Source organism: Centroberyx gerrardi, chromosome 1 (assembly GCF_048128805.1).
Source record: "Centroberyx gerrardi isolate f3 chromosome 1, fCenGer3.hap1.cur.20231027, whole genome shotgun sequence".
Taxonomy (NCBI): domain Eukaryota; kingdom Metazoa; phylum Chordata; class Actinopteri; order Beryciformes; family Berycidae; genus Centroberyx; species Centroberyx gerrardi.
This window is the reverse complement of record NC_135997.1, coordinates 12,816,417-12,841,363: the sequence shown is the minus strand read 5'-3', so window position 1 is coordinate 12,841,363 and position 24,947 is coordinate 12,816,417. Positions and strand designations below refer to the sequence as shown.

At 41.9% G+C, this 24,947-nt stretch overlaps 3 protein-coding genes across 4 annotated transcripts; 2 read left to right on the top strand and 1 right to left on the bottom strand.

Annotated features, from left to right (window-relative positions):
• Positions 1-10,281: 10,281 nt before the first annotated feature.
• mcee (methylmalonyl CoA epimerase) lies at positions 10,282-13,019 on the bottom strand. Its single transcript, XM_071905912.2, has 3 exons — positions 12,922-13,019; positions 11,940-12,280; positions 10,282-10,658 (listed from the first exon to the last, which is right to left on the bottom strand). The coding sequence occupies exons 1-3, from the start codon at positions 12,947-12,949 to the stop codon at positions 10,506-10,508; spliced, it is 522 nt and encodes a 173-aa protein (XP_071762013.1). The 5' UTR covers positions 12,950-13,019; the 3' UTR covers positions 10,282-10,505.
• mphosph10 (M-phase phosphoprotein 10 (U3 small nucleolar ribonucleoprotein)) lies at positions 12,989-17,912 on the top strand. The gene is made up of 11 exons (XM_071905908.2): positions 12,989-13,119; positions 13,790-14,459; positions 14,661-14,851; positions 15,009-15,186; positions 15,385-15,526; positions 15,650-15,717; positions 15,847-15,984; positions 16,151-16,261; positions 16,871-16,978; positions 17,064-17,294; positions 17,637-17,912. Exons 1-11 carry the CDS (start codon positions 13,034-13,036, stop codon positions 17,784-17,786), a joined length of 2,073 nt encoding a protein of 690 aa, XP_071762009.2. The 5' UTR covers positions 12,989-13,033; the 3' UTR covers positions 17,787-17,912.
• Positions 17,913-18,659: 747 nt separating this feature from the next.
• Positions 18,660-24,477, top strand: ist1 (IST1 factor associated with ESCRT-III). 2 transcript variants are annotated; one of them, XM_071905921.2, is made up of 10 exons: positions 18,660-18,745; positions 19,349-19,449; positions 19,626-19,806; positions 20,034-20,121; positions 20,271-20,354; positions 20,466-20,576; positions 20,764-20,952; positions 21,116-21,226; positions 21,797-21,842; positions 22,178-24,477. In XM_071905921.2, exons 2-10 carry the CDS (start codon positions 19,362-19,364, stop codon positions 22,342-22,344), a joined length of 1,065 nt encoding a protein of 354 aa, XP_071762022.2. In that variant the 5' UTR covers positions 18,660-18,745; positions 19,349-19,361; the 3' UTR covers positions 22,345-24,477. The 2 variants fall into 2 exon arrangements, with proteins under 2 accessions (XP_071762022.2, XP_071762023.2); XM_071905922.2 differs by lacking the exon at positions 18,660-18,745 and adding an exon at positions 18,774-18,953 and having other exon boundaries at positions 19,351-19,449.
• Positions 24,478-24,947: the final 470 nt, after the last annotated feature.

Genomic DNA, 24,947 nt, shown 5'->3' with positions numbered 1-24,947 from the left:
CACGCTAAAGCAGACTGGGGAAATAAATGGGCCGTGGTATCAGCTGGTTCTGACCACCAGCCAGGTCCAAAACAAATGGAAGTTCTTTTAGAAACTCAGACACAGCAACATTTCCAGCTGGAGAGCACCATATTTTCCTCTGCACTGAGTTTTAATACGGCAAATGTTTACTTGCTAACCAGTTTTCTAACATTGAGCTGGTTGTAAAATGTAGAAAAGCATACAACATCGACAAATCTGTAGTAAGTCAAATAAGATAAGATAAGATAAGATAAGATATCACTTTATTAATCCCCTTGGGGAAATTCGGGAATGCACATAGCTAGATCAGATGCAGTATGACTTCTCTGCCTCCACGCAATATAGCCTATTGTATGTGTGCTGTAAGTCCATCAGAGAATCAACTGAGTAGGCTACGTTTTTTAATTCATCAGGACATAGTACTGCAAATTGTGAATTTCCTGTCTATATAACAGAAGTATCTCTGAAATAATTTTGAATATTATATAAGGCAACAGCAGGGCATGAATTTTCTGCCATGTCACAGTTTAAAAAAAATACATCCAGCCTGCAAAGGCATGGTGAATTTTTCATGCGGCACTTGATGAAAAATTGTCCTCCCTGACTTAGAAATATATTGGGTTAGGAAGCAACTGGAATTGTCTTTTTTAAGGATTATTTTTAACTAATTTCTATCTGATTTGATGGTATGCAACGGAGAATTATGGTAAAGATGCGCAAGAGAGAGATGGCAAGATCTGAACTGAATGGTAATGAGCTGGATTCAAACTGACATCAAAACAACATGATATGCAGCTTAGCCCAATGAGCCACCAGGATGCCCTGCAATAGAAGGAATAGAAGTTAAGTTTCAGATCCCTGCAGCTTATTCCAGTCACTGTCAGCAGCCAAATGAAATGAGGACAAATTGGAGACCTGCAGCTTTTAGTTTTGGGGATGTTTAACAGGATGTGTGTGGGGGATCAGGTATTGTAAGTGGCGGATGAAGTTTGTAACAGGTTTGTCTAGTGGGAGTCAAAAGTAATTTGTGCACAGTCCGCTGAAAAACACATGTATGCCTTGAGGACCGAGGCCTCGGGACCATGTGGCCTTGGCCTTCACACTGGACTTAATGCTTCAGCACAGTGTCGATTCACAACACTCAGCAAAGTGTGAACGGCGCGTCTTGCCGCTATCTGGAAGCTGTCAGCCCTCTGCATCCCTCACAGACTTCTTCATGCCCCAGCTAGCCACCTCTTCGATATTGACTGCCTGAAGGTACGGGTCACTGATGCTCTGAAGAATGTCAAGGGAGTAAAGATAAGAGTTTGATGCATTTTGGAGACTCTGTCCTCACCCCTCGATGGGCTTTAGAGCAGGGCCAGAGGAGTCGAAGAGAGAGACGTTATTGACAAGAGAAAATCGAAAAGGAAAAAGAACATGTCATAGCAGAGACAGCTGACGCATGCTGTGGAAGTGAGCTTGCTGGCTAATCACTGGCACAGAGGTGGTTTTCTCTCTCTGCTTCTCTCTCTCTCTCCCAGTGATTGGAAACTATTTACATCAGAAGTATCTATATCGCCTTGATCCATCCCACTGCTCCCAAGTTTCTTATCCCCTCTGAGAAAAAACAACTACACAATAGTTCAAAGACTGTCTCACATTTTCAAAAACTGTCAGAAACGATGAAGTAAGAAATGTTAAAACAATGCCTCACCGATTTACAGAGAGTGACCTTGGTTCCTCCTCATTTTCTTTAGCAGTTATTATTTAAGGGCAATAAAGCAAGCTACCCCTGAGTAAAAAATGAACCGTTCAGTAAAAATAACACTTGGCCTGTCACGCAGCCCATCAAACCATTTCAAATCAGTAGTGACATCAACAGTATGTTCTCCCGTGTTCACGTGGGTTTCCTCCCACAGTCCAAAAAAGTCAGGTGAAACTCTAAAATTGCCCATAGGTATGAATGTGAGCGAGATGTCTATGTGATAGCCCTGTGATGGATTGGCGACCTGTCCAATGCATGCTGGGATAGGCTCCAGCACCCCCCTACCCCCCACCCCCACCCTGTGACCCTGAATAGGAATAACCGGGCATGGAAAATGAGTGATTGAGTATCCAGTGGGTGGAGGCTGGATGAAGGACTTTAAAGGCTGCAGGCTCTCTGACATCTCTGTCTCCAAATCAAAGTAGTCAAGTGAGAGTAAAAAAAAAACACATATGCAGAGGCAAAAATACAGATCATACTCCAGAAATTGGAAGAGACAGGGCTGTCAAAACAGCTTGAGTAACATTGATATGGCCATCATAGCGTGTGTGTGATACTCGGGCAATGTGAAGGCCTGACCCACCTCCTTGAGGGCATCCAAGCTATGTTTAGTGACAACTGTTGAACTATGTTGTAGCCTAGCCTTTTTTTATGGCAAATCCTTTTACAGTAACATGGCAAATTCAAGCCTTCATCACACATCACTAGACACAATTATCAAAACCAAAATCAATACCACAACGCTATGAATACGAAAATATGCACCACCAATCCAGCGTGCCATGTTCAATGAACACAGACTTGAATGAGGAAGCATTGATTTTGTAGATGAGTTGCAAATTGAATATGTATGGTAGAGAGCTATTAGGAGCAGCAGCATCGTCTGGTGTGTTGTGGTGAGTCAATTATCTTTGCAGCTCTGACTAACTTTTGATGTAGTAATCAAGCCCATAAGTGGACTAGAAAGCTATTTCCCTTTGGGATGAACAGTCAATTGTCGTCAGTCTATAATCTCTTGAGTAAAAAGGTAAAAAAAAAAAAAATAGCTTTGGCCAACCTGAAGATCAAAATCCTTACTGCACAAACAGAGCAGCCAGTAAAACTGTGCAGTGGAAGACAACAAGCCAAAGCACTTACTCTGTAGATAGATTAGGTTACAGTGCTATTTCAAACTACCTCATGAAACAGAACCAGTATGGGTAGAACGGTTCAGTATATTTTCAATTAGTGGAGGTGAAATGCTACTGTGAACTTTTTTTTTTTTTATTTACTATTGCCAACTCTTTGGTACCTAATATTCTAAATTAAGCTTGAAAGGTCTGAGTGCACAGTGAAATCATTTGCTATGTGTGTTCATTTTTCCAATGAAAGGCGTGCAGGATCAGCCACATTACACTTATTTTTCTGACAGAGAGGTCAATCAGTCTGTTTTTAATGGAATTTACTCTGTAACTCAACAGGAATAAAATATACTCATGTCCAGTGTTTTTTCAGACCCGCCAAACGCCCTAGTAATGTATACTCGGATCAGCTCCAACACATCCACCGACCATTATTGATTTAAATTGTCAACCTGTGCTGGGTTCCCCCCCTCTCAGGAGGTAACACAGCAGCCAAGGAAATGAATATGGTCATAAAAGCCTATTTTAATGTGAAGTGGTTCTATGTAAAAAGCTGGTTGGAAGCCAGAAGATTGGACTGTAATGTCAGTGGCAGCATGCAGCGCTTAGGTGAGATTATACCCGCCCTCCTCATCTGAAATGCCTTATCACGTCTCTGTTCGCTAGCTAACACACAGCTACTGTGTGGCCGACAGTTCACCCTCTACATCCTACATCCTGTGTTAAAAGAACATTACTAGCTGCTTACACTAATTGCTCACACAAAGCTTTTCCACAGTCGTACGGTTGCCTGTAACAACAGTGCAGCATCACTTAGCCCACCAAAGCCTCATAAATCATAGTTTGATTTGCCTTTTTGCCTTTCTGCTGAAAAAAAATTGTATGCAACTCGAATATCTACAGCTACCTTATAGCTTTACTTATCTTGGAATATTTTATTTTTGCCAAAGGGCATAACAGTCTTCTGCTTCCATCCATGCCAATGGTAGGCATACATGAGCAGCATAGAAAACATAGCCTAAATGTGAAATCTATAGCTTACATTACATATTGTCACTGTCAGGAGAAAACCTTGTATCTCTAAAATGTTAACTTTTCAAGAACTATTAAAAACAGCCATGTTTTTAGCTTGATGTCAGTGTGTTTTTGACATTATCCAATGTGTTTTGAAAAGGTTTCATAAGCCGAAGACCTTGGAGAATTATCTCAACCCATAGAGGAGTGTGTCATCCTTCAATTCAAGTGAAAAAATGAAAATCAAGGAGCGTGATTAGTTTTGTTTAACTGAACCTACTAACAAGTGCATTTAAATCAATTGTCTTTATAGGCTAATGACTTTAATCGCAGATGCCCCAATAATTATCATCATCTCAGCGGGACGGGAGGCGGGACGTTGCCCTGCTCTCCCTGCCGGCTCTCTCTGCCTCCCCTGCCAGAGCCCAATTTAGGATCCTCCTGCTGCAGCATGAATAAGATCCCAGCAGGCTGCAGGGACAGTGTGTTTGTCCTTCAGCGCAGGTGCCACACATAAAACTGTCCCCAGCCTCCTTTCTAGGGCTGTGGGTGGGGAAAGAGATAGTGAGGAAGCAGGGGAGTGAAAGAGGTGAGCGCAAGAGGACAGTGGGGAGGGAGAGAGCGACAGAGGAAAAGGAAAAAGCGGGAGGAGAGGTGAGAAATAAGACAGACCTAGAAGGAGCGAGGCAGAAAAGACAACTTGGCATCCGCGGGTTGAGGCGGATCTCCACTCTCAATATAAAGTCCACCTGCTGTGTCCATCCTCCAAGGCCTCATAGGTTTCCATCATGGCTCCCTGGGGGCTCCTCACTTTCTCTAATAGCCATGCATCACTCTCCTCTATCTGCCCTCATCCTCTGTTATGGCCTTGGTCATCACTCTCCTCCTCGGCACCGCCACAGCCTTTGTTCTCCCTCTCTCTGCTCTCCCTCTGCTCTCCACTCCCCACTGTACAAGCCCCTCTCTCCATCTAGGCTATACACAGTCCCACTGTTTTTACCTCTTTTGTGATCTCCTCTTTGTCATACCAGGGTTTTACAGCGATTTCTCCACACTTTAACAGCCATTCTCATGCAACCCGTCAACCCTGTGTCTGTTTGCCATTTGCAAGATGTACTGTATATTCCACAGCAGGGCCAGAGTTGATTCACTCTGGGGACAATATCTGTGTTGTTAGAAAAACCAACAAAACAAGGCTTGTAAACACCAGACAGCCCACAGGGTTATAGGGACATCATGCAAGTGGAAGACGGCTATTGAGATGCATTCTGCATGACTGGACGTGGACGGACGCTAAGGATGCAACATTGTGCGATGCAAAACAGACCCATCTGACAAAACACGAGCCCATCAGCCTGTCCCTTGCTCCCACTAAACAATACCCAGACAGACGTAACGCCTGTCAGCGACTGCCCTCCCCTATGGCCGGCACTGGGACAGAGTGGTACACAGCAGACAACAAGGGAATACACAATAGACATAACCAGGTTCACCAAATGTAGGATAAACAGACTGTATACACCATCACTTATTGTAACAGCACTGGCTTTATGTTGTAAACGACTGGAAATCCATATTTTCAGAAGCTGTGGAGGAGGCGGTGGTGTGGACTTGGATGCAGGAGTGTATTCTTAGCCTTGCCTTCCTCACACACTTTTCAACTTCAAGCCTTGTAACCATCACCATGATCCATGGATGTGGGTAATGCTTCAGGATAGGCTATGCCATTCTCACTTAAAAGGCACACATTGGGAACCGATATAAGATTAGACTGGGATCGCATTTTGGTCCACATTTAACAGGATCTATAATAAAGAAAGTGAGCATATATCAGGGTTAGGTAAGCCATTCCCATAAAGAGGAACTCCAGAAGAGGCTGCTTACGCCTGGGGTACCGTTTAATAAAATGATGGTGGAGAGGAATTGGACCATTAAGGACATCTAAAAATTAATGCCCTTGCCTTCCTCATCCACGAGGCACCATATAGGCCTATTGTACTGTAACTGTAATCGATAATTTTAGGCGTTGACTAGGCTGCAACATAGATAAATCACCCAAAAAATGCAGCAGTAGGTGTGCACAGATCACTTCCAAACGTCGCCCCCCTGTCCTTTTTACAACTTATACTGGAATAAATATCAGCTAAAGCTTAAACTGGACGGTAACATTTAAAGCAGGAAACATTTTCAGTTAAAGATAACCGCCTATCAACACTGATGCTGAGAACAAATACACTGGCTGGGTTAGATCAGCATCCAACGGTCCTCTAGATGCCTTGGAGGAAGAATACATATAGCCTTGCTGAGCGGTTTCATCTTTGTTTACCGGTGAATTATAATCGCATTATACATTTTCTTAAGCGGTATCTTACCTGGAGGATTTCATATGCTGATCGAGTCACCTCCTTCCGAGATTTGTGAAGGATGATGCTGGCGGATCGCGCATCACTCAGTGTGTTTCACCGAGAGAAAAGCCTACAGAGCGTTACAGCCTGATGGCGGAGCCCCGGAACCTGTATATAAAACGACCCCACTGCAGTTGTCTGCCTGGACTGCTGGAAACAGACGTGTAGCTAGCTAACCCCACCCGAGCAGTGCCGGGCTCGTTACTCGAAAAATGTAATCCGTTACTCATTACTCGTTTCGAAAGTAATGCAGTGATTTTGCTCGTTTTTTCACTCCGGTTGGTGATTCGTTACACTGCTAGCTGCTCTTCCGTTACACACCCTCGAAAATGCCGGTTATCCGTTAGTTTAAAAAAAATAATCCAGATAGTTCTATTAGCCTAATGACCTCACCTGTGAATCAGGGAGGCAAACATTGTCTTCCTTTGGCTCGATAAAAAGTAGTCTGAGTCCTGAGAAAGTTAACTTTTGTCATTTCTCATCTAAGCTTGTATCAGTGTGATAGGACGACGGCTAATTATGATGAAAACAAATCAGTGTTTAAATGGAATGGTATCAAAAGTATAGGCATAGGCTATAACGGTTTATTTTTTATTGGTAGACTAACTGTAATATTACCACAGAATTTAAAATGTTAATTTGTTATGGCCGTCCTCAGAATATGTTCATAGCCTATGTTTAAAAAAAAAAAAAAATGTAGTAGCATACCAGATTACATTCTCTCATGAGAGTCCAGCAGGCTAGCCTACATCTAGGCCTACCAGAAAATTATTATTATTATATGTATTTCCAGTAAACAATTTTATTTCGAATGAATGTCATCTACCTACAAACATTCTTTTTTTCTTTCTTTCTTTCTTTTTTTCTTTATTTGTGTATTTTCACATCTCAAAACAAAGCCAGATGTGTTCAGCCTGAACAGCCTAAATAACAAGACGGTTCGTCACATTTTATTTTATTTTTAGGAGTCAAAAGGCTTGGGCAGCCTTAGGCCTATTAAACCCTGCCTGGGTGTAGATAGGCCTACAAGTAAAAAAAAAAAAAAAAGATCCAAGATCTGAAATATTGGAAACTGATAAAAACAATTGTTTCAATTTAGCCCTTTTCATTCTCGGAATAAGGGTTATCACCCCCTGATATCTTACACAAGGTTGGCACATCCATGTTATGACAATAAGAGATTTCTATAAGCTGTTAATCCTTCCAAATGCATAATTACTGAGTTTACAAGCAGCTCACTGCTGGGCGATCACATTTACTAAAATGACATTATATAACAAAAGACACAGTGTGAGAATGAAGCCCATCATGTTTCACTTCACACAGCATTATCCATTACCTCCAGTACAAGCTGAGGTGAACAGTTCATATAAAGGCCTCGCCTCTTCTACTGGCATGCATGAATGCTGCTAGATATGATTTAAAGAATATGATGTGAAGAATAATTTCTGTGCTGAATTTATGAAGCCCAACCTGGTTTCAGCCTAGTAACTATTTTTCTATACAGAGCTTACCAGGCGAGAGGGGAGATAATATAATACTCTAGTGTTTGGCATTGTAGATGTACAGTGAATCTACATCCATCACTGCATGTATGACGCCCCCTGCTGATAATCATCCCACACCCTGCTGTTTCCACTGACTTATTTTCTTGAAGATATATTTTTTTTCACTTTGAAATGTATTGAATGAACTTTTGATTCAAGGACTGTTACAAGCTGAGTTACATTGTGGCTTACAGGTTTCATTCACTGAGCTGGAGATATTAAAATGTATGAATGAGCATATAAATACTTTGCAAAATCCCTGAAATCGTCCTCTTTATTTTATCAATATAAGTGTAGGCTACTTCATGACAAGTTATTTCAAGTTGCAGTGTGTTTTTGAACTACATTGTCCATCACTGAACCAACAAAATAGATTCAACAATGCTGCATTTCAGTTTCATAGTGTCTGTGTTAAATTATATTCTGTATCTTCTACAAAAATATTTCTACAAAAACATTTGCATTCGCTTTTGTTGAGACATCACTGGAACAATTCAATACAACCCACTAAAATAACATCATTCATTGATAAGACTCCCAGTGATGTTCAGTCTTTTCTCCATCAGTAATAAAAGCTGAATTGTGACCTGTGCATATGGTGAAATTAAGGGGTGCATGTATATTCAAAATGACACCGTGGGTATAAAGCCAATACTGTTCCTACTACACTTACTACTATACTTACATCTTAAACATACCAAATACCAAACATAGATTATGTAAAAAATAAAAAATAAAAGAAATTACATCTGTCCTCTGAAATTCTGGGTTGAAAATGCCCACTCTGCATTAAATCACATAAAGCAGACAATATAACATCAGATGTAAGGATAATAAGGATGCAAAGAGAGTAAAGAGGTGCCAAGTAATTACATCTCTTGTTTGAAGATTTGTCTAAGGTCCCATTATAACACACCCAAAATGCTCTGCTGTGTTTGACCACAACTTGTGGCAGAAAACCCCTCAAAATATCAATCAAGCAACAGACAGACCCGTAAATTGCTATTAAGTTCTCCTAATAGCATAATGAAATTGTACATCTTTCGCCAACCTTTTGGACATTCTTTGCCAAAGAGAAAAGATGAAACAAGGTTGAACATGTATATATATATTTTTTCTTGGGCTGATTGATCTCTGTTTCCTAGCACTAGCAGAACAAACTGCAGCATGCCAGAAGCAGATCATTCCAGATTAATTGCAGGACTTTTCCATGCGGTGTTCAGACAGCACTCATCCTGACAAACTATTCCTCTTACGAAACTGCAGAAATAGACTGCAGTGAACACATATAGCTAAATCGCTATTGCATAGTAAGCTTGACTAATGTTATTATGAACAATGCTGAAGGCTATGGATTGATTACTGCAATTAGGGTGTTCCACATTGCTATTTTTGTTCAGTTAAATTCATAGCAGCCTGGAGAACAAGGCACTGAGGCGATAAAACAGCAGCCTGCAACAATGAAGATAAAGCAAGCACACACACACACACACACACTATTTGACTGCGTACTGCTGCCTTTCATTATGCTGAAACAACATGAACATTACACTTTAGCTGTTTGAATTTTAGCTCTGTCTAATCAGGTTATAGAAAGCATAAAATAAAAATACATTGACAAGAGCAAATCAAACAAGTGTACAGTAATTAATAAAAACATGATTTAAACATAGGACTAGGACTTCTGTTTTATGGTTAATGGACTATCCAGGTATAAACACTTCAAATCAGGACAATGTGTGGTGCTGTGCCTGCAGCCCAAAAATAGGAGACAAGGAGAGAAGGTCACCCTTGGTTGTTGACGTGAGTGGGTGATACAATCTGGTCGCTCCTTCAGTTCTGTTTAAAGGTGCATGGTGGTTTATTTTTTCCTGTGCTACAAAAGTAAACTGATAAAGAAGAGTGCATTTATTCATTTTTTTCCAGGGGGCTGGAGCCTATCCCAGCATGCATTGGGAGGAAGGCAGGGATACAACATGGGTAAGTCGTCATGGATAAGAAAAGCTCTTCCCTCATTTAGTTGTTTAGGTTTTAACATTCCTTTGTTACCTGGAAATTTTATTCATGACCAACTTCCCATTCAGTGTTCTCTTATGATATTGCCCAGTTGATGTTCATTACATTTTTATAGAACGTAAAATGCACTTATAAAATGGAATTGCATTCTAAACAACCTCCGCCGTTTCATGAGGGACATACTTGATGGAAATATACTTAAAATGAATTGCAATTCAATTCCAGCAGCATATACAGTATAGCCATCCTGTTCTAGATGTGCATGTTTCCAGCGAGGGTACAGAAAAGTCTCAAACTCCAAACCCAAATTCAGATAGAAGAAGTCTGAATATTCTGTGGTATTATGTTTTACAGACACTGTCGTTCGGTCAGAAAACAGACGATGGAATGCACACGTTGTAAATGGTATATTATAATTTATTCACAACAAACCGGCAAAAGGAAAAAAAGAGTGGCAGAATTGGAGCAAAAACTTTGCTTGGAGGCACACTTCTGAAATGCAAAGATCAAGTGCTATAAGGAACAATATTGCAAAATCAACATTTGTAATTATGATGATTACTACAATGGTTGTGAAATTTACAAATTAACAACTCTTAACCAGTAACACCAGTAACATCAGAAAAACAGGTGCTCAGGCTTCTTCCAGCTCAACCAGCACGCCGTCACAGTCTTTAGGGTGCAGAAACATTACCGGTTTCCCATGAGCACCTATTCGGGGCTCTGCAGACAGAGTCCTGATGTTCCTCGCTTTCAGGTCCACTATCGCAGCGTTGATGTCGTCAACCTACAACCAGGTAGCAAATTCAGTATGTTAATAACCTCAGTGAATCATCAAACATTAGTTATTCTTATACACACACTCCAAATATAGTACTGGCAGTTTGTTAGTCCGCTATAAAATGTGCAGCCTCACAAATCAAACACTCTTTAATGGCACATGATGATATGAAATGCAGGGAATGTACACTCAGTGGCCACTTTATTAAATACAACTCTCCATTTATGTAAACAACTCTTCAGCGCAATGAGTCACCAATTAATAATGCATGAGTATAAAGCACGCAGACAGGGTCGAAAGGTTCAGGTTACTGTTTGACTCAAGGCAAGAATGGGCAAGACGTGTAATTTAAGCAACTTTGATTGAACGTGGTATGATCATTGATCTGAGACGCACCAACTCCAGCATCTCAGAAACAGCCGCCTATGATTTACACACACTACAATGTCTAGGAGTTAACCAGAAACGGACCAACAAACAAAACAAATCCTGTCAGCTGCAGGCCTGTGGGCAAAAACGCCTTATTGATGAGAGAGGTCAGAGGAGAATGGCAAGACTTGTTGAAGCTAACAAGTGAGCCACAAGTATGCAAATAACAGCTCAGCACAACAGTGATGTGCAGAAGGGCATCTCAGAACACACAGCTTGTCTAATCTTGAAGCAGATGGGCTACAGCAGCAGAGGACCAAGCCAGGTTCCACTCCTGTTGGCTAAGAACAAGAAGACGAAGCTACAGTGGACAAATGATGATCACCAAAACTGGATGATTGAGGAGCGGGAACACATTGCCTGTCTGATGAATCCTGGTTTCTGTTGTGACATGCTGATGACACAGTCCAAATTTGGCATAAACATGAATCCATGGATCCATCCTGCATCCCTTCATGGCCACAGTCTATTTTTTCAAATGGATACTTTCAGCAGGATAATGCACCTTGTTATGAAGCGTGCGTCTACTCCAATGGTCTGTCCAGTCCCCAGATCTCAACCCAAAACAGCAACTTTAGGATGAAGTGGAATGGAATGATCATAGCCCAAATGTGTTGGCAAAAAATCTGCATGAATTGTGCAATGCTATCAAGTCAGCATAGATCAAGATCCCTGTGGAACATTTCTGGCACCGTGTTGAATCCATGCATCGAAGAATTCAGGCTGTTCTGAAGGCGAAAGGGCGTCTTACCCGGTACTAGCTAGGTATACTTAATGAAGTGGCCACTGAGTGTATGTCTGGGTCTGGAAGCATATTACCACAGTCTGCTAAACACAATGTTACCAGAGCTGTCTCACCTCAATACAAATATGGTGCATCCCTCCAGCCTTATTCTTCTGCAGGAAGCCAGCGATCGGGCTTTTCTCCCCCAGAGGATGGAGCAGCTCCAGTTTAGTGTTCCCCAGCTCCACGAACACTGTGTACACCCCATGCTCGGGCAGGGGCACCTTGTCACTAACCGTGGCCCCCAGCACGTCCCGGTAGAGAGACGTGGCCTTCTCCATGTCCGGGACGGCAATGGCAACGTGGTTCAGCCTCCCCAGCTTCCATAGTGAAGCAGGGACGCCCTGGTGGAGGGCTGCTGTGGTTGAATGTGCTCTCAGCAGAGTGTGACGAGTGCATCTGGAAAGACCTGAAACTGAACACAAAGTTGAGAGTATAGTGAGATGAACTGTAGCGACCAGGATGAAACTATTAGTCCTGTGACTTGGGTATTTGCTAGGGCAATGAAGGTTATTGCAAAAGGACTGTGACATTTCTGTATACTTTATCACAGGGTGTTGTCAAGTGTCATTGATTTAAATTCAAGATTTGTAAAGGTATTTTTAATGTTGATTATAAAGAAATATAAGACCAATTTTCCAACTGCAAAAAAACGTCAAAATGAAAACAACTGTAAACCTATAGGGCTACGGGACTAGGCTGATTTCTCACTGGATCAAACAGAGCACCAAGAAAACTAAGCAGTTTCAGCTATTTATGTGTAGTTTCGAGTGTGCCCTGTACCAAAATTTGCAACAAGAAAACAGTAAGTTAACCAAGGGGTTTTACAGTATAGTAAATTCACATATGCTTCAGTCTCCCTCTCTCTGATGTAACAAATATTAGCGATAACAAAGAAAGTAACTACGCTTCTGTTCAGTAACACTGTAGTCCTATTTGACGATTTTAAAAGAAATCAGAGACTATCTAGACATTAGAGATTACAAAAACGAGACAGAAAACTAGTCGCTTGCTAGATTATTATTGACACACACACACACACACACACACACCAACCTGCAACCTTCAGCACGGTGGACGCCATATTTCCCCCCGGAACCTAACAGCAGTAGAGTTTCTTGGGGAGCCTATTTACCTGCAACACATACGTACCCATGCGGGGGAAACGATGGCTACCGGAGATGTATGGAGTGTGCTGGAGGATTGTGCGAAGAAAATAAATGTCAACACATCGCACCCAGAGAACTTTCTAAGGCAAGTCCAGCTGTTTTACTCGTGCTGTTGAAAAAGTGGCAGTAACGTCGCTTCATTTGTACGCTTGAGTCTATCGAAAAGGCTAAGCTGGCTAGCTGTAGCTGCTAGCTAGCTAACTGCAACAACTGCTGGTCCACATGCACGTAGTAGCGTTAGCACAGTATTTAATTTAATGGGTAACGTTAGTTAGCTGTCATAGTCTACCTCCTGGGTGCTTGATAACCTCAGCGTTCAGCTTGGTAACATTAAAGAGCTGTTGCTTGGGTGTGTATTTATTAAAGCACAAAATTTATGATGTAACTATTCCTTGTGCTACTTGAATGAGCACCTATGTAGAAACCCTGCTTGGGTGTAAGCAGTGGAAAGGGGGGTTGGTAAAAGTATGTTGTTGGGGTTTATAAAGTGGAAGCCTCTTATCTCAGATGTTTTGAGGAATTACGACCGCAATAACTCCAGAAGAAGACTCAACTCACCTATCCAATATGTACACTTAGGTTTACTCTTAGTTCACAACATTATACACCCAAGACTTAAGCTCAACATTAGGTAAATGGGACAGCTGACCCTGAGCTGAACCTCACAGGTGTCTGTTGGGGGGGAAAAAAACAAAAACATGTTACTATTAATATATAAGATTCATAATATTGATTGTGTGTTCCCACTTTTACAGTCTTCAAGATGGAGTGGCAGCAGACTTCACCTCCCTCACCAAGACGCTGTACGACCTCCACAAGGCCCAGGAGCCTGCGGATTGTAAAGGCAGCCCCCTGGTTCAGCTGGTGGTGGAAAATTTTGATGAGGAGCAGATCTGGCAGGAGCTGGAGCTGCAGAACACTGCTGTACTGAGGCACTTTGAGAATGTAGTCAGTCAAGCTGTGTCAGATGACGTGTTAACCGTACTGGCTGAGGAGGAGGAGGACGTGGAAGATGAGGATGGAGAAGAAGGAGAGGATGATGATGATCAGGAGGAGATGGTTGATGATGAAGAAGAGGAACCACACAGGCAGTCTAAGAAAATGGCTGAGGGTCAGGCAGGGGATTACTCAGATGAGGACTCTGATTTAGATTTTGATGTGGACGCCTTGGAAAAACAAGAGAAACGGAAGAAAGACATTGCAAGGAAAGGCTCCAAGACTATGGGGGTTCCCTCTGCGGTTGATGACAGGTTCTTCAAGCTGTCAGAGATGGAAACCTTTCTCGATGATATGGACAAGCGGGAAGGGAAGGACGATCAGGGGGGAGATGATGTAGACTATTTTCAGGACTTGCCCTCTGATGAGGAAGATGATTTTGACCTAGAAAAAGTACTTTCTTCAAAAAAACCAAAGAAACAAAGCACCGTAAGTAACTATTGTGTCACTCATTATCATTTTGTCTAATCTAGCTCACCATATTCTTAAAATTTGATTGTGAACCAGATAACTGAAGGAGAAACATACTATCAAAAGGGTGTAAAATCACTGTTTGAGTTGTACATATGTTATTGATAAACAACAGCAGCACCATATAGGAAATATGTTGATTCCTGTTTATTTTGACAGGAAAAAAGCTCCAGGAATCTCAAGTACAAGGACTTCTTTGATGCTGTGGATGGTGAACCAGCTGAGGCAGATGACCAATCAGATGATGAGGGTGACGATATGGATGGGATGCAGGAAGATGATGAAGAGGAAATTGATGAGGAGGAGGAGGAGGATGATGATGATGATGAGGAAGAGGAGGAGGACAATGAGTAAGTGGTTTAAAAATCATTTAATGTATAACATGAACTATTTCATTTGTGTGTGTGTGTGTGTGTGAGAGAGAGAGCGCGAGAGATGTGGCTGGGTTGCAGGGGGTTAAGCACAATTAAGGTTGATTCCAGCAAATTTGTATCTGTGCTGTACCAGGGACATTTTTAAGGACAATGGGAGGAGCCAGTCCAAGGAGGCTCTGAAAAAAGTGACCTTTAACCTTTCTGGGGACGACGACAGCGAAGGAGAGGACATCGAGGACATTTTTGGAGGGAAGACCCCAAGATCAGCAAAGTCTGAATCCAAGTCGTCATTTGAAAAACGGCAAGACAAGGTAACCGGGTTTTACATTTTTCTTGTTTCTCGTGGTGCAACAGTAATGTTTGGTGGCCGAGTGTTATACCAAGTGTTGACCGTTACTGAATGCACCTTGAGAGAAGCAGAATAAGGGTGCTGCTGGATCTGCATAAACCAGCAAACCTATGAAATAATAGCAGTTATTTACATTGCTTGTTGCTATTCCAACTTCCAGATGTCAGAGAAGATCCAGGATTTGGAGAAAGCGGCACTAGCGGAGAAACCCTGGCAGCTGTCTGGAGAGGTCTCTGCTCAGGCGCGTCCAGAAAACAGCATGCTTGAAGAAAATGTGGAGTTCGAGCAGACCTCCAGGATGGGTGAGTGGCCGTATTGTGTGTGTGTGTGTGGTGTGGGAATCGGCGGATGTCCTATTAGATATATACCAATATTCAGAACTGTGTCGTGTATACACTGATGAAGCTTTTTCTGTGCTCCGTTAGCTCCTGCTATCACAGAGGAAACCACACTACAGCTTGAGGACATCATCAAACAGAGAATAAAAGACCAGGTCAGCATATCAAAGATACATGAGTTTTGGTGCCAGCACAAACTGATATAGAGTAGTCGAATATGGGAAACACTGAATACATTTAGTGACTTATTTTAACCCAAGGACTTTTATGTGTGTTTTTGTAAGGTGTTTGATGATGTGGTGCGTAAGGAGAAACCCAAGGAGGAGGTGTTTGAGTACAAAAAGAGACTAACTTTGGACCATGAGAAGAGCAAGCTGAGTCTGGCAGAAGTCTATGAGCAGGAGTACCTCAAGCAGGCACAGGTTTGTCTTTCATTCTGTTTTCATACAGTGTTTTCCACTGCTGAATCAAACAACACAAAGTGAGCTAACAAACTGAGCTAGACTGTACTGTGTGTGCAGTCACACACCCGCCAGATTTTTTTTTGCCTGTCTTATCAAGTGTCCATTGTTTCCTTTTTAATTTCAGCAAAAGACGGAGGAAGAAGAGAACCCATCCCATGTAGAAATTCAAAAGCTTATGGACACACTATTCCTAAAGTTGGATGCTCTCTCCAACTTCCACTTCACACCTAGACCAGTAAGTTTTGTCGGACAACGTTGACTAAAAGTGGTGGAAGAGTAGCAGTGTAATTATTACTTAGTATATAAGCAGATTTTCTCTGTAGAGAATACATAGGCCTTCACACTGAGAGAAAAAGTAGATGGTTCCCATGATTCCTGGAAAACCTTGAAATTCAAAAACTAGTTTCCAGTCACAGAAGACACATTAGAATATGAGTAAAATATCTAGAAAAAATGTCCTTTTGAACAATTCTGTGAAAAACTGAAGGTTATATGTCCCTGTCTCAGACGTCACCAGAAATATAGTTATTTCTCAAAAAATCTCATCTTGTTGGAGCATTATGCTGGATCTACCTCCTGTAAATGATTTCCCCAATTTGATCTGTGGCTAGAAATTGCATTCCAAAGCTTTGAGACGCATAACTTTGTAACACTGGAACATTTTTTCCTTAAACGGCACAGTTTCATGGAAATAGAAATGTTGAAACTTTTGACATTGAAGCTATCCTTGAGAATTTTGATAATGTCCTGAACAAATCATGGAAAATGACTTTCTAAAAACGGTGGCAAGCCACTGCACTTACTGAAAGGCTAAACTCATGCTGCGCCTCCTCTCTGTCCACAGCCCGTCCCTGAGGTGAAAGTGGTGTCTAACTTGCCTTCCGTTACCATGGAGGAGGTCGCTCCAGTCAGCGCTAGCGATGGTACCCTGCTAGCACCAGAGGAAATCAAGGTTTGTCTTTCATCATATTCAACCACTGATTTGATCTGGCTGCATGTGAAGTGTCGTGTCTGATACTATTCTCCTCTAACCAAAGGAGAAGAACAAAGCAGGGGATGTGCTGGGTAATTCTGAGAAGACGTCAACAGACAAGAAACGTGAGAGACGCAAGAAGAAGACGGTGAAGCGCCTCAAGATCAAGGAGAAAGAGAAGAGACAGAAACTTAAAGAGGCCAGTAGAGCTGGAGAGAACAAAAAGCTATCAAAGGCTGAAATGGCAGAAAACCTGAAGAAACTCACAAAAGGAGGCAAAGCTACGATAATCAAGGTCGGTATTGTTGTTTCTCTGTGTTGATCATGTTGTTTCTCAGATCTGGATGATTATATTATGTGGCACTTTTCCACAGCTGGGTCATATATGGCTTGTTGGGCCAATTCAAAATGTTCATATCACCAGTATTTTACTATTTGAAATTGTGGCCCAGTTCATAAATCTCTGTCTTCAAGGAAAAAAAATCATGGACATGTTTAGGAGGAAATTGGAGTGTCATAATTAATGACTGTGACTGACTATGCTCCCAACAGCCAAAATGGACCAAATCCCACAATAGAGACTTTTTATTTACATAATGAAGATGATATGAAGTAACATTGCACTCCTCTGTTTCAGGACGAGGGAAAGGACAAGGCTCTGCGGTCCTCCCAAGCCTTCTTCTCTCAGCTGCAGGACCAGGTCAAAAGTCAGATCAAAGGTGCCAAGGACCAGTCCTCCAAGAAGAAAAAGCACAAAGAACTTTCTGCCAGCAAACTCAAGTTATAATTATGATGTGTTATCATGGTAGATTGACATTTTATTGTACAGATTCATTTTTTTATGAGAAAGCTGCAATATATTTACCAGCAAGTCCTTGTAAATGTTGTCATTTCCATCTAAATAAACTTAAGTGCCCAGATTTGTTTGAATTAATGTTCTTAATGTTATGATTAGGGGCTTTTTAATCTGTTATAATAAATGTTTGTTGTCATGAAGGCATCTCAGAAAGGAGAGAGGGAAAGTGAATGTACCTTTCTGCTGAAGACCCACAATTGTTAATATCCAACATCGCCCTCTAGTGGTGGTATCTTATTTTCATTTATTAGGAATGGAAAAAAATACAAAAACACAAGTATGTATAGAATGCATACAAAGCACTCTAGTAGTTAGGGGTGTATAACATGATTACAAAAAACCTAAAGGAAATGCATCAAATCCACAAACTTGTCAGTAACATTTATAATTATGAAATGTAGCCATTAATGGAATACATTTGTTACTCCTTGCTTCCATTCTCCTCGAAAAAACCCACCACAGGACATAGTTATGACAGATATGGTCAATAATGAAGCTACAAATGTCTTGAGAAACTTTCTGAGCATGTAAGCAATCCCAAAATAAATGCACTACTGTATGTGTGTGGACATTACAAAAGGAACCGCTTACAGTAATGGCTCTATTCAGCCCGTCCCGAGAAGTAGCGGTTGGCAGGATAGTATGCACGTATGATTTTAAAGGAAACCTCTTTCACCTTATTAAGAGAATGGTTGTTAGACAACACCCAATCTCACTGTATATCAATAATAAACTGATACCGGTCAGGCCAAAGATACGGAGTGGAAAGGTAACCGCCCACCAAAAAAGTCCCCATGACGTCACGAATGATCATCATCACGGAAGTGAACCAAGAGAAACGCAGGCAGCAACCCAAATAAGTTGGTGTTTACTCGGACTGGTAATTACAGGTACTGTCACTTGTCGGATGTTCATGAACTGCTAACCGTGTTGAACTTAACTCTTGTCAAAACTACTTGAGCACGTTTGTCAATTTGTTTAGTTAGCTATTGTTCAGCTGTTTGTGAGCTAGGTAACGTTAGCTAACGTCGGCACAAGAAGATTGCTAACAAAGGCTAGCTAGTTAGGGTAGCGCCGCAGACTGAATTTTTCCGGTACGTATCGGTAAGGCTATGATCAAGTAAATAAGCTGAAGAGGAAAAATAGATTTGGGGATAGCAACGTTATTCGTATTCAAGAAGAGGTTCGTTGACGTCGTTAGCCGTCGTCAGCGGCTACCAGCTGGTTGACGTTTCCGTAGTTCATGTTAGCAAGCTAACTTCATGGTGTGAGTGTGTGTGTGAATGTTTGTTTGGTTGGAGTCATTCTCCGCCATCTGTGGCGATGGATTGGTGTAGTCATGCTCACATGATTACGTGACTCACTTGAGCAGAGGTGGGACAGGGAGAAGTTGCCCAGCCATATGTAATTTTACAACGCAGTGGGTTTCGGTCGTATGGTTTCTTCTGGACTGTGCTCATCTCACGCAGGATTTGCTCTCCTCCTGTCCACAGAGAGCGGACCATCATGTTGGGAGGAGGTTTCAAAGCAGAGAGGCTCAGAGTCAACCTCAGGCTGGTCATCAACCGACTCAAACTCATGGAGAAAAAGAAAAGTGAGTCATGCACTAATGGAAAAACTGTTGTACTCTCTCATGATTGATTTCTAGACTCTCTAATCAAATTGGCCGCTTACTTGCAATGTAAAGACCAGTGGGTTTCCTTTTTGTCTGTTCCTCCCTGCAATGACAGTTTACCTTTTCCCACTCCCATCCCCCACTTTAATATGTAGCTGAGCTTGCCCAGAAAGCAAGGAAGGAGATAGCTGATTACCTGTCGTCGGGGAAGGATGAGCGGGCGCGGATCCGTGTGGAGCACATCATCAGAGAGGACTACCTGGTGGAAGCCATGGAGATCCTGGAGCTTTACTGCGACCTACTGCTTGCACGCTTTGGCCTCATTCAGTCTATGAAGTGAGTGATTTGGCCAGCCAAGATGCACTGATCACAATTTATTAAAAGTACCGATGCACAGCACACACACACAAATCTATATGATAAAACTATGAGGGACACTGGGTATACACATTCACTTTCCTTTTCATCTTTGTCATTCACTTTGTGTCTGGCTGTCACTGCCCTCCTCTTCCTTAACCCTGTTCTCTTTCTCCCCCTTAACTCCTTTCTCTGTCTCCAATCAGGGAGCTGGATCCAGGCTTACAGGAGGCAGTGTCCACCCTCATCTGGGCAGCTCCTCGTCTCCAGGCTGAAGTGTCAGAACTCAAAATAGTAAGTACTCTTACACAGTGTATTGTGGCGGACAATACTGAACAAATCCCGTCCAGCTTTTGAAACCTGTCTTGATTCACTATAATGTCAAAGCCATCGGGGGGTTGGCAGCGTCTTGACAACTTCATCTCCACTCACTTTTCTTTCAGGTGTCTGACCAGCTGTGCGCAAAATACAGTAAGGAGTATGGCAAGCTGTGCAGGACAAACCAGATTGGCACTGTTAATGACAGGGTAGGCATTTTTTCCCACTGCCTGTCTCTGAGTGTGTTCATGAATGTATGAATATCTAGTCTGGAGGCTTCCTATCTGCACCTAACCGCGTGTCTGATCTGTATTGTTTAGCTGATGCACAAATTGAGCGTGGAGGCCCCTCCCAAGATCTTGGTGGAGCGCTACCTGATAGAGATAGCCAAGAACTATAACGTGCCATATGAGCCTGACGCCATGGTCCGGGTGAGTATTACAGAATCAGATATCACTGGTTCACATCTCTCGCTCGATAAAAAAGGATGAATCCATGAATAATGTATATTTATCCATTGCTTTCCTACCTTCCATTCGTCTCATACATGTCAGCAGTCATAACTAAGGGCCTCCACTGACTGTACATTTGTTCTGTTTCCCCCCCATCCCCTGACAGCCCGAGGTGTCTCCTGGCGAGGAGGCAGACCTGATTGATGTGGACATTGACAATAAGAAGGGTGGAGGAGGAGGAGGAGGTGGTGGAGGAGGTTTCACTGCTCCTATTGGTGCCATGCCTATGCCCATGCCCATGCCCATGCCCATGCCTATGCCATCAGCATTCAACTATCCACCTCCCAAAGGAGGAGTAAGGCATTTTTACAGACGCTGCTCATTCTGATCTTGATGTGATTTATTGCCAGAAAACAATCACAATTCTACTTATTCCTGTTCGGGATAGCTTGAGTTATAAATAGACAATAGTCAACTGCTTGGCTCAGACTTGTACCTGACCATTGTTTTTTCTCCAGGAACCCTTTAGTGCCCCCGTTGGGACCTACAACAGCATGAACAACTTCCAGCCCGGCATGGGAGGAGGGCAGCCCCCTCAGCTGCCCAGTTGCCCCCCAACATATGAGTCTGTAAGTGACTGAAACCTTCAACCCCATGCCCCCACCTGTTCCTGCCCCACAGACAGCTGGACAGACGGGCGGGGCAGGGCAGGGCACCACTCAGGGAAGAGCAGTTCATTTTAGCTTGCTTGCAGCCTCGCCTTTCCTCTGCAATTCGACGCTATTTTATGGAGTCAGGGAGTTAGTGTGCTTAGATTCTGCTTTAAATGCACGGCCGTAGTTTGTATGAACTGCTAATAACCACTAACCAAATGCTCCGAGTGGGTTTATATTGAACAGACCAGAGTGTATGCATTTATATAGTCAGAGGAGGAATTATGTCCCACAGAAGGTATAGCAAGAGCTTATAGTTTAGCTTAATCCATTTTTGTGGCAAGCAAACTTGAGGTGTAAATTAACCTTGAAGGTGATGGTTTTCTCAGAAATGCAGTGGCTTTTCCCATTACCCTAATCACTTATTGGTTACTGCTACATCATTGAACTGAATGATTCTGTCTCTCTCAATACTAATATCTTTAATAGTATTTCATATTTATGTGAGGATGAGATGACCCCAAACACACTTGATCTATTTTTCAGATTGATGACCTATCTGTCAAACCTTCTGTTCCTTCCCAGGCAGTAGGTGAGTTCTGCCAGTCACCAACAATTGCATATTATAATCCTTATACTTTGAGTTTTCCATGTAAATTGAGAAGAGTCCAGTGTTTGTGTTATTTAATCTGTCTGTCTATTCAGTGGTTGTACTGCCTGATTTGGCATTGTGCGCTGTGTGTATTTTTGTCAGACCACACACACACCTTTCATTCCTCACTACCTGTAATTAGCAGTGAGGAATGCTGTTTTTTTCTGTCTTTGGCATATTGAATGCTCTTTTACCCTTGCTACCATTTTAAGCTGCTATTTGGGTTAGATATATAGTTGAGTATATCATGTTGAATGTCGTGTGTTGCTCTCCAGCCCCTGGCCCTTCATCTCAGTTCTACGACAACAACGCTCTCCCGGAGCTCCCCTCTGTTCCTGACACACTCCCCACATCCTCCTTCGGCGGGCACACTACCACCTCAGATGACATCGACTTCGACGACTTGTCGCGGCGGTTTGAGGAGCTGAAGAAGAAGACCTAATCACAACAGTCCCGGTCTACACACACACACACACACACACACACACAGGACCCTGTGTCGTCACCGCCGCTGCCCAGACCAGGAAATGGAAAATGCTAAAGGCTCTGAATCAGATATGGATTGTTCGCTCCCCCTTCCACAGTGACGTAATCTTAAATAGATGCTAAACTTAACCTTGCCTCATTCAGACAAATGTGACTAGCTCACTTAGGGTGTGGTTGCTGCTCACTCAACTATGTAATCTTTAGAAATCACGGTTCTGTTGACAGTACCAGTGGGCACTACATTTTTTACTGCGCATCATACATATTCTTACATACAATCGAGTGTTCGATCAGGAGTCCTTTCTACAAACACTTTGGATGTATAGAGGTCTCTGTGACTAAGTCCACTCTGCTTTGAACTTTTCCCATTTGTCTGTGTGATATACTGTCTGGGTCTTATATCTAACCAAACGTATAACAGATTTTATTTACTTTTTCTAGGGTTTGGGATAAGATGAAGATGTATATGGCGTGATTCTACTTTGGCACCTGTTGTATTGCTCTGGTGTTTAGCGGTATGTCACTGAATAGTGCCCCAAACCAGTCAAACCAGCCTGACTGCCTTTACCAGTTTTGTTGGGAAGTTGGCATTCACACTGTTTTATTCTCCAGATTGTTTCCGAGGCGAGGCTCAAATACCCACAGTTTGCTACAGCAAGGTACCACAGCAAGTGGCAAGAAGTCCAGATAATTTAGGTGCGGAGAAGCCATATATTCAGTCTCTTACACAGTCCTGCAGCTTTGTAACTGTAGAAAGGACATTTTGAAACACTCCCTTACTCACTGAAGTTGTCAAACTCCAAGGAGTATCAGACTGTATAGCACTGTCATAAACCCCAGCGGCACATGTAAAATATTCACCTCCTTTATGGCCTAATATTATGTTTAAGATATATGGAGCCCTCCTGGAAAAGCTCATGGTGACGCATGTCAAACCTGTTGTATGACATATCTGTTCATCTGTTACAGGGGTGGAGGGGCACAAATATAAACTGAGAAAACGGTGTATGGAACTGTGTAATATATTAAGATACATAGACAATGATATTGAGAGACCTATTTACAGGAATGATCGTTTTAATTGTACAGAAAGAAGATTTTGGTAGTAGGAAGGTGTTCAATTATTGAATAATCTGTTTGTTTTATATACATCATATCTCCCAATAAAGTTTCCGTGCCCTTTTGAATGTCAGTTTTACCAAATACTTGCACTTTCTGTATTTTTGATCTAAATCATTAAATTTGAATGCAAGACATGGCTGCAGACAGAAAATAGTCTTAATGGTGATCACACAATAACCTAATTTGATTGATTTGATGTAAATATTGCCCCCAAATGTAATAAGTTTATTTTATCCATACACTGTGTAATGCTAAAGTGTGATCACATGTGCATGTATTATTTACAGTGTGCGCATCACTGCTTTCGCCTTTCGTTTCTAATCAGAGGCCTTGCCAATCTGCAGTAGGACCACGTATTATACATGTGACCTGCATATAACCTCACTTGATTAAGTTAGATTAGTTAATTTGCTTTCCCCAAAAAAAACAAATAATTTTAAAATGACCTGTTTAATTATGTAAATGTATGTATTGGAGGAAAACATACTGTCTGGACTGGAAGTTTGGATAATCTATGGAGAAATGGGAGTGTAAGGATTTTGTTGTCATGTAGGAAAATACATTGCTGCTCCCTCACCCCACCCAACCTTACCTGCATGACAAATGGATGGTGGCCTTATCATGAATGACATGACTCAGCAATCTCTGGAAAGCAAATGGTGCATCTAAAAGCTTTCCCACCGGTCGATAGACACAGTACATCAATAAGTAAATGAGAGAGCGGGAAGAAGAATCTGTTTTAGGGAAAGGCCTAGTAGAGAGTAACACTACTGAACTGTGATCTGCTCACTGTTTTATTTCTATTCTTTTCTATGTTGGACTGTTTGAGGAATCTTTCATGCTAAACTTGAACAGACACAATATAGTGTCTTCTCGTTACAAAAAAAAAAAGGAAATTCATTATTCTTTTCTCTGTTCACTAAAATTATGATTTAATAAATGACTGTTTGGAATTGGAATACTGGAATGGTCTCTGCTGTATTTTATTTTTTTATTCCATTTAATTAAGATACAGCTTTAACCCCTTGTACCCTGACTTTACCTGACTTTACCCTTAAGTTTCCCCTTAAACAGCTTCAAAGTTAGAAAAAAAAATGTCCTAACTGTACAACAATGTCACATCCATATTCTGTATCTGCTCGTTCCAACTCTTTCTTGAAGCTCTAGCTGCTTATATTGAATGAAATATTCAAATACAAGACGCCACGTTTTTATGGCTGCACCATTACATCAAATGGAAAACATCTAGATGTTTGTGCATCATTTTATACACATTTCCCTGTAATTCAGAATGACACATTTGGTGTCTTTGGAGAACTTGTTATCTTGACTAGAATTTAAAATAAAGTTCTGTGGGTTTGAACAAAGCTTGGCCGTGCAACCTGCATTTGTAATGATGGACACAGTGGCGGGGGCGGTAGGGAAGATGAGGTTAGC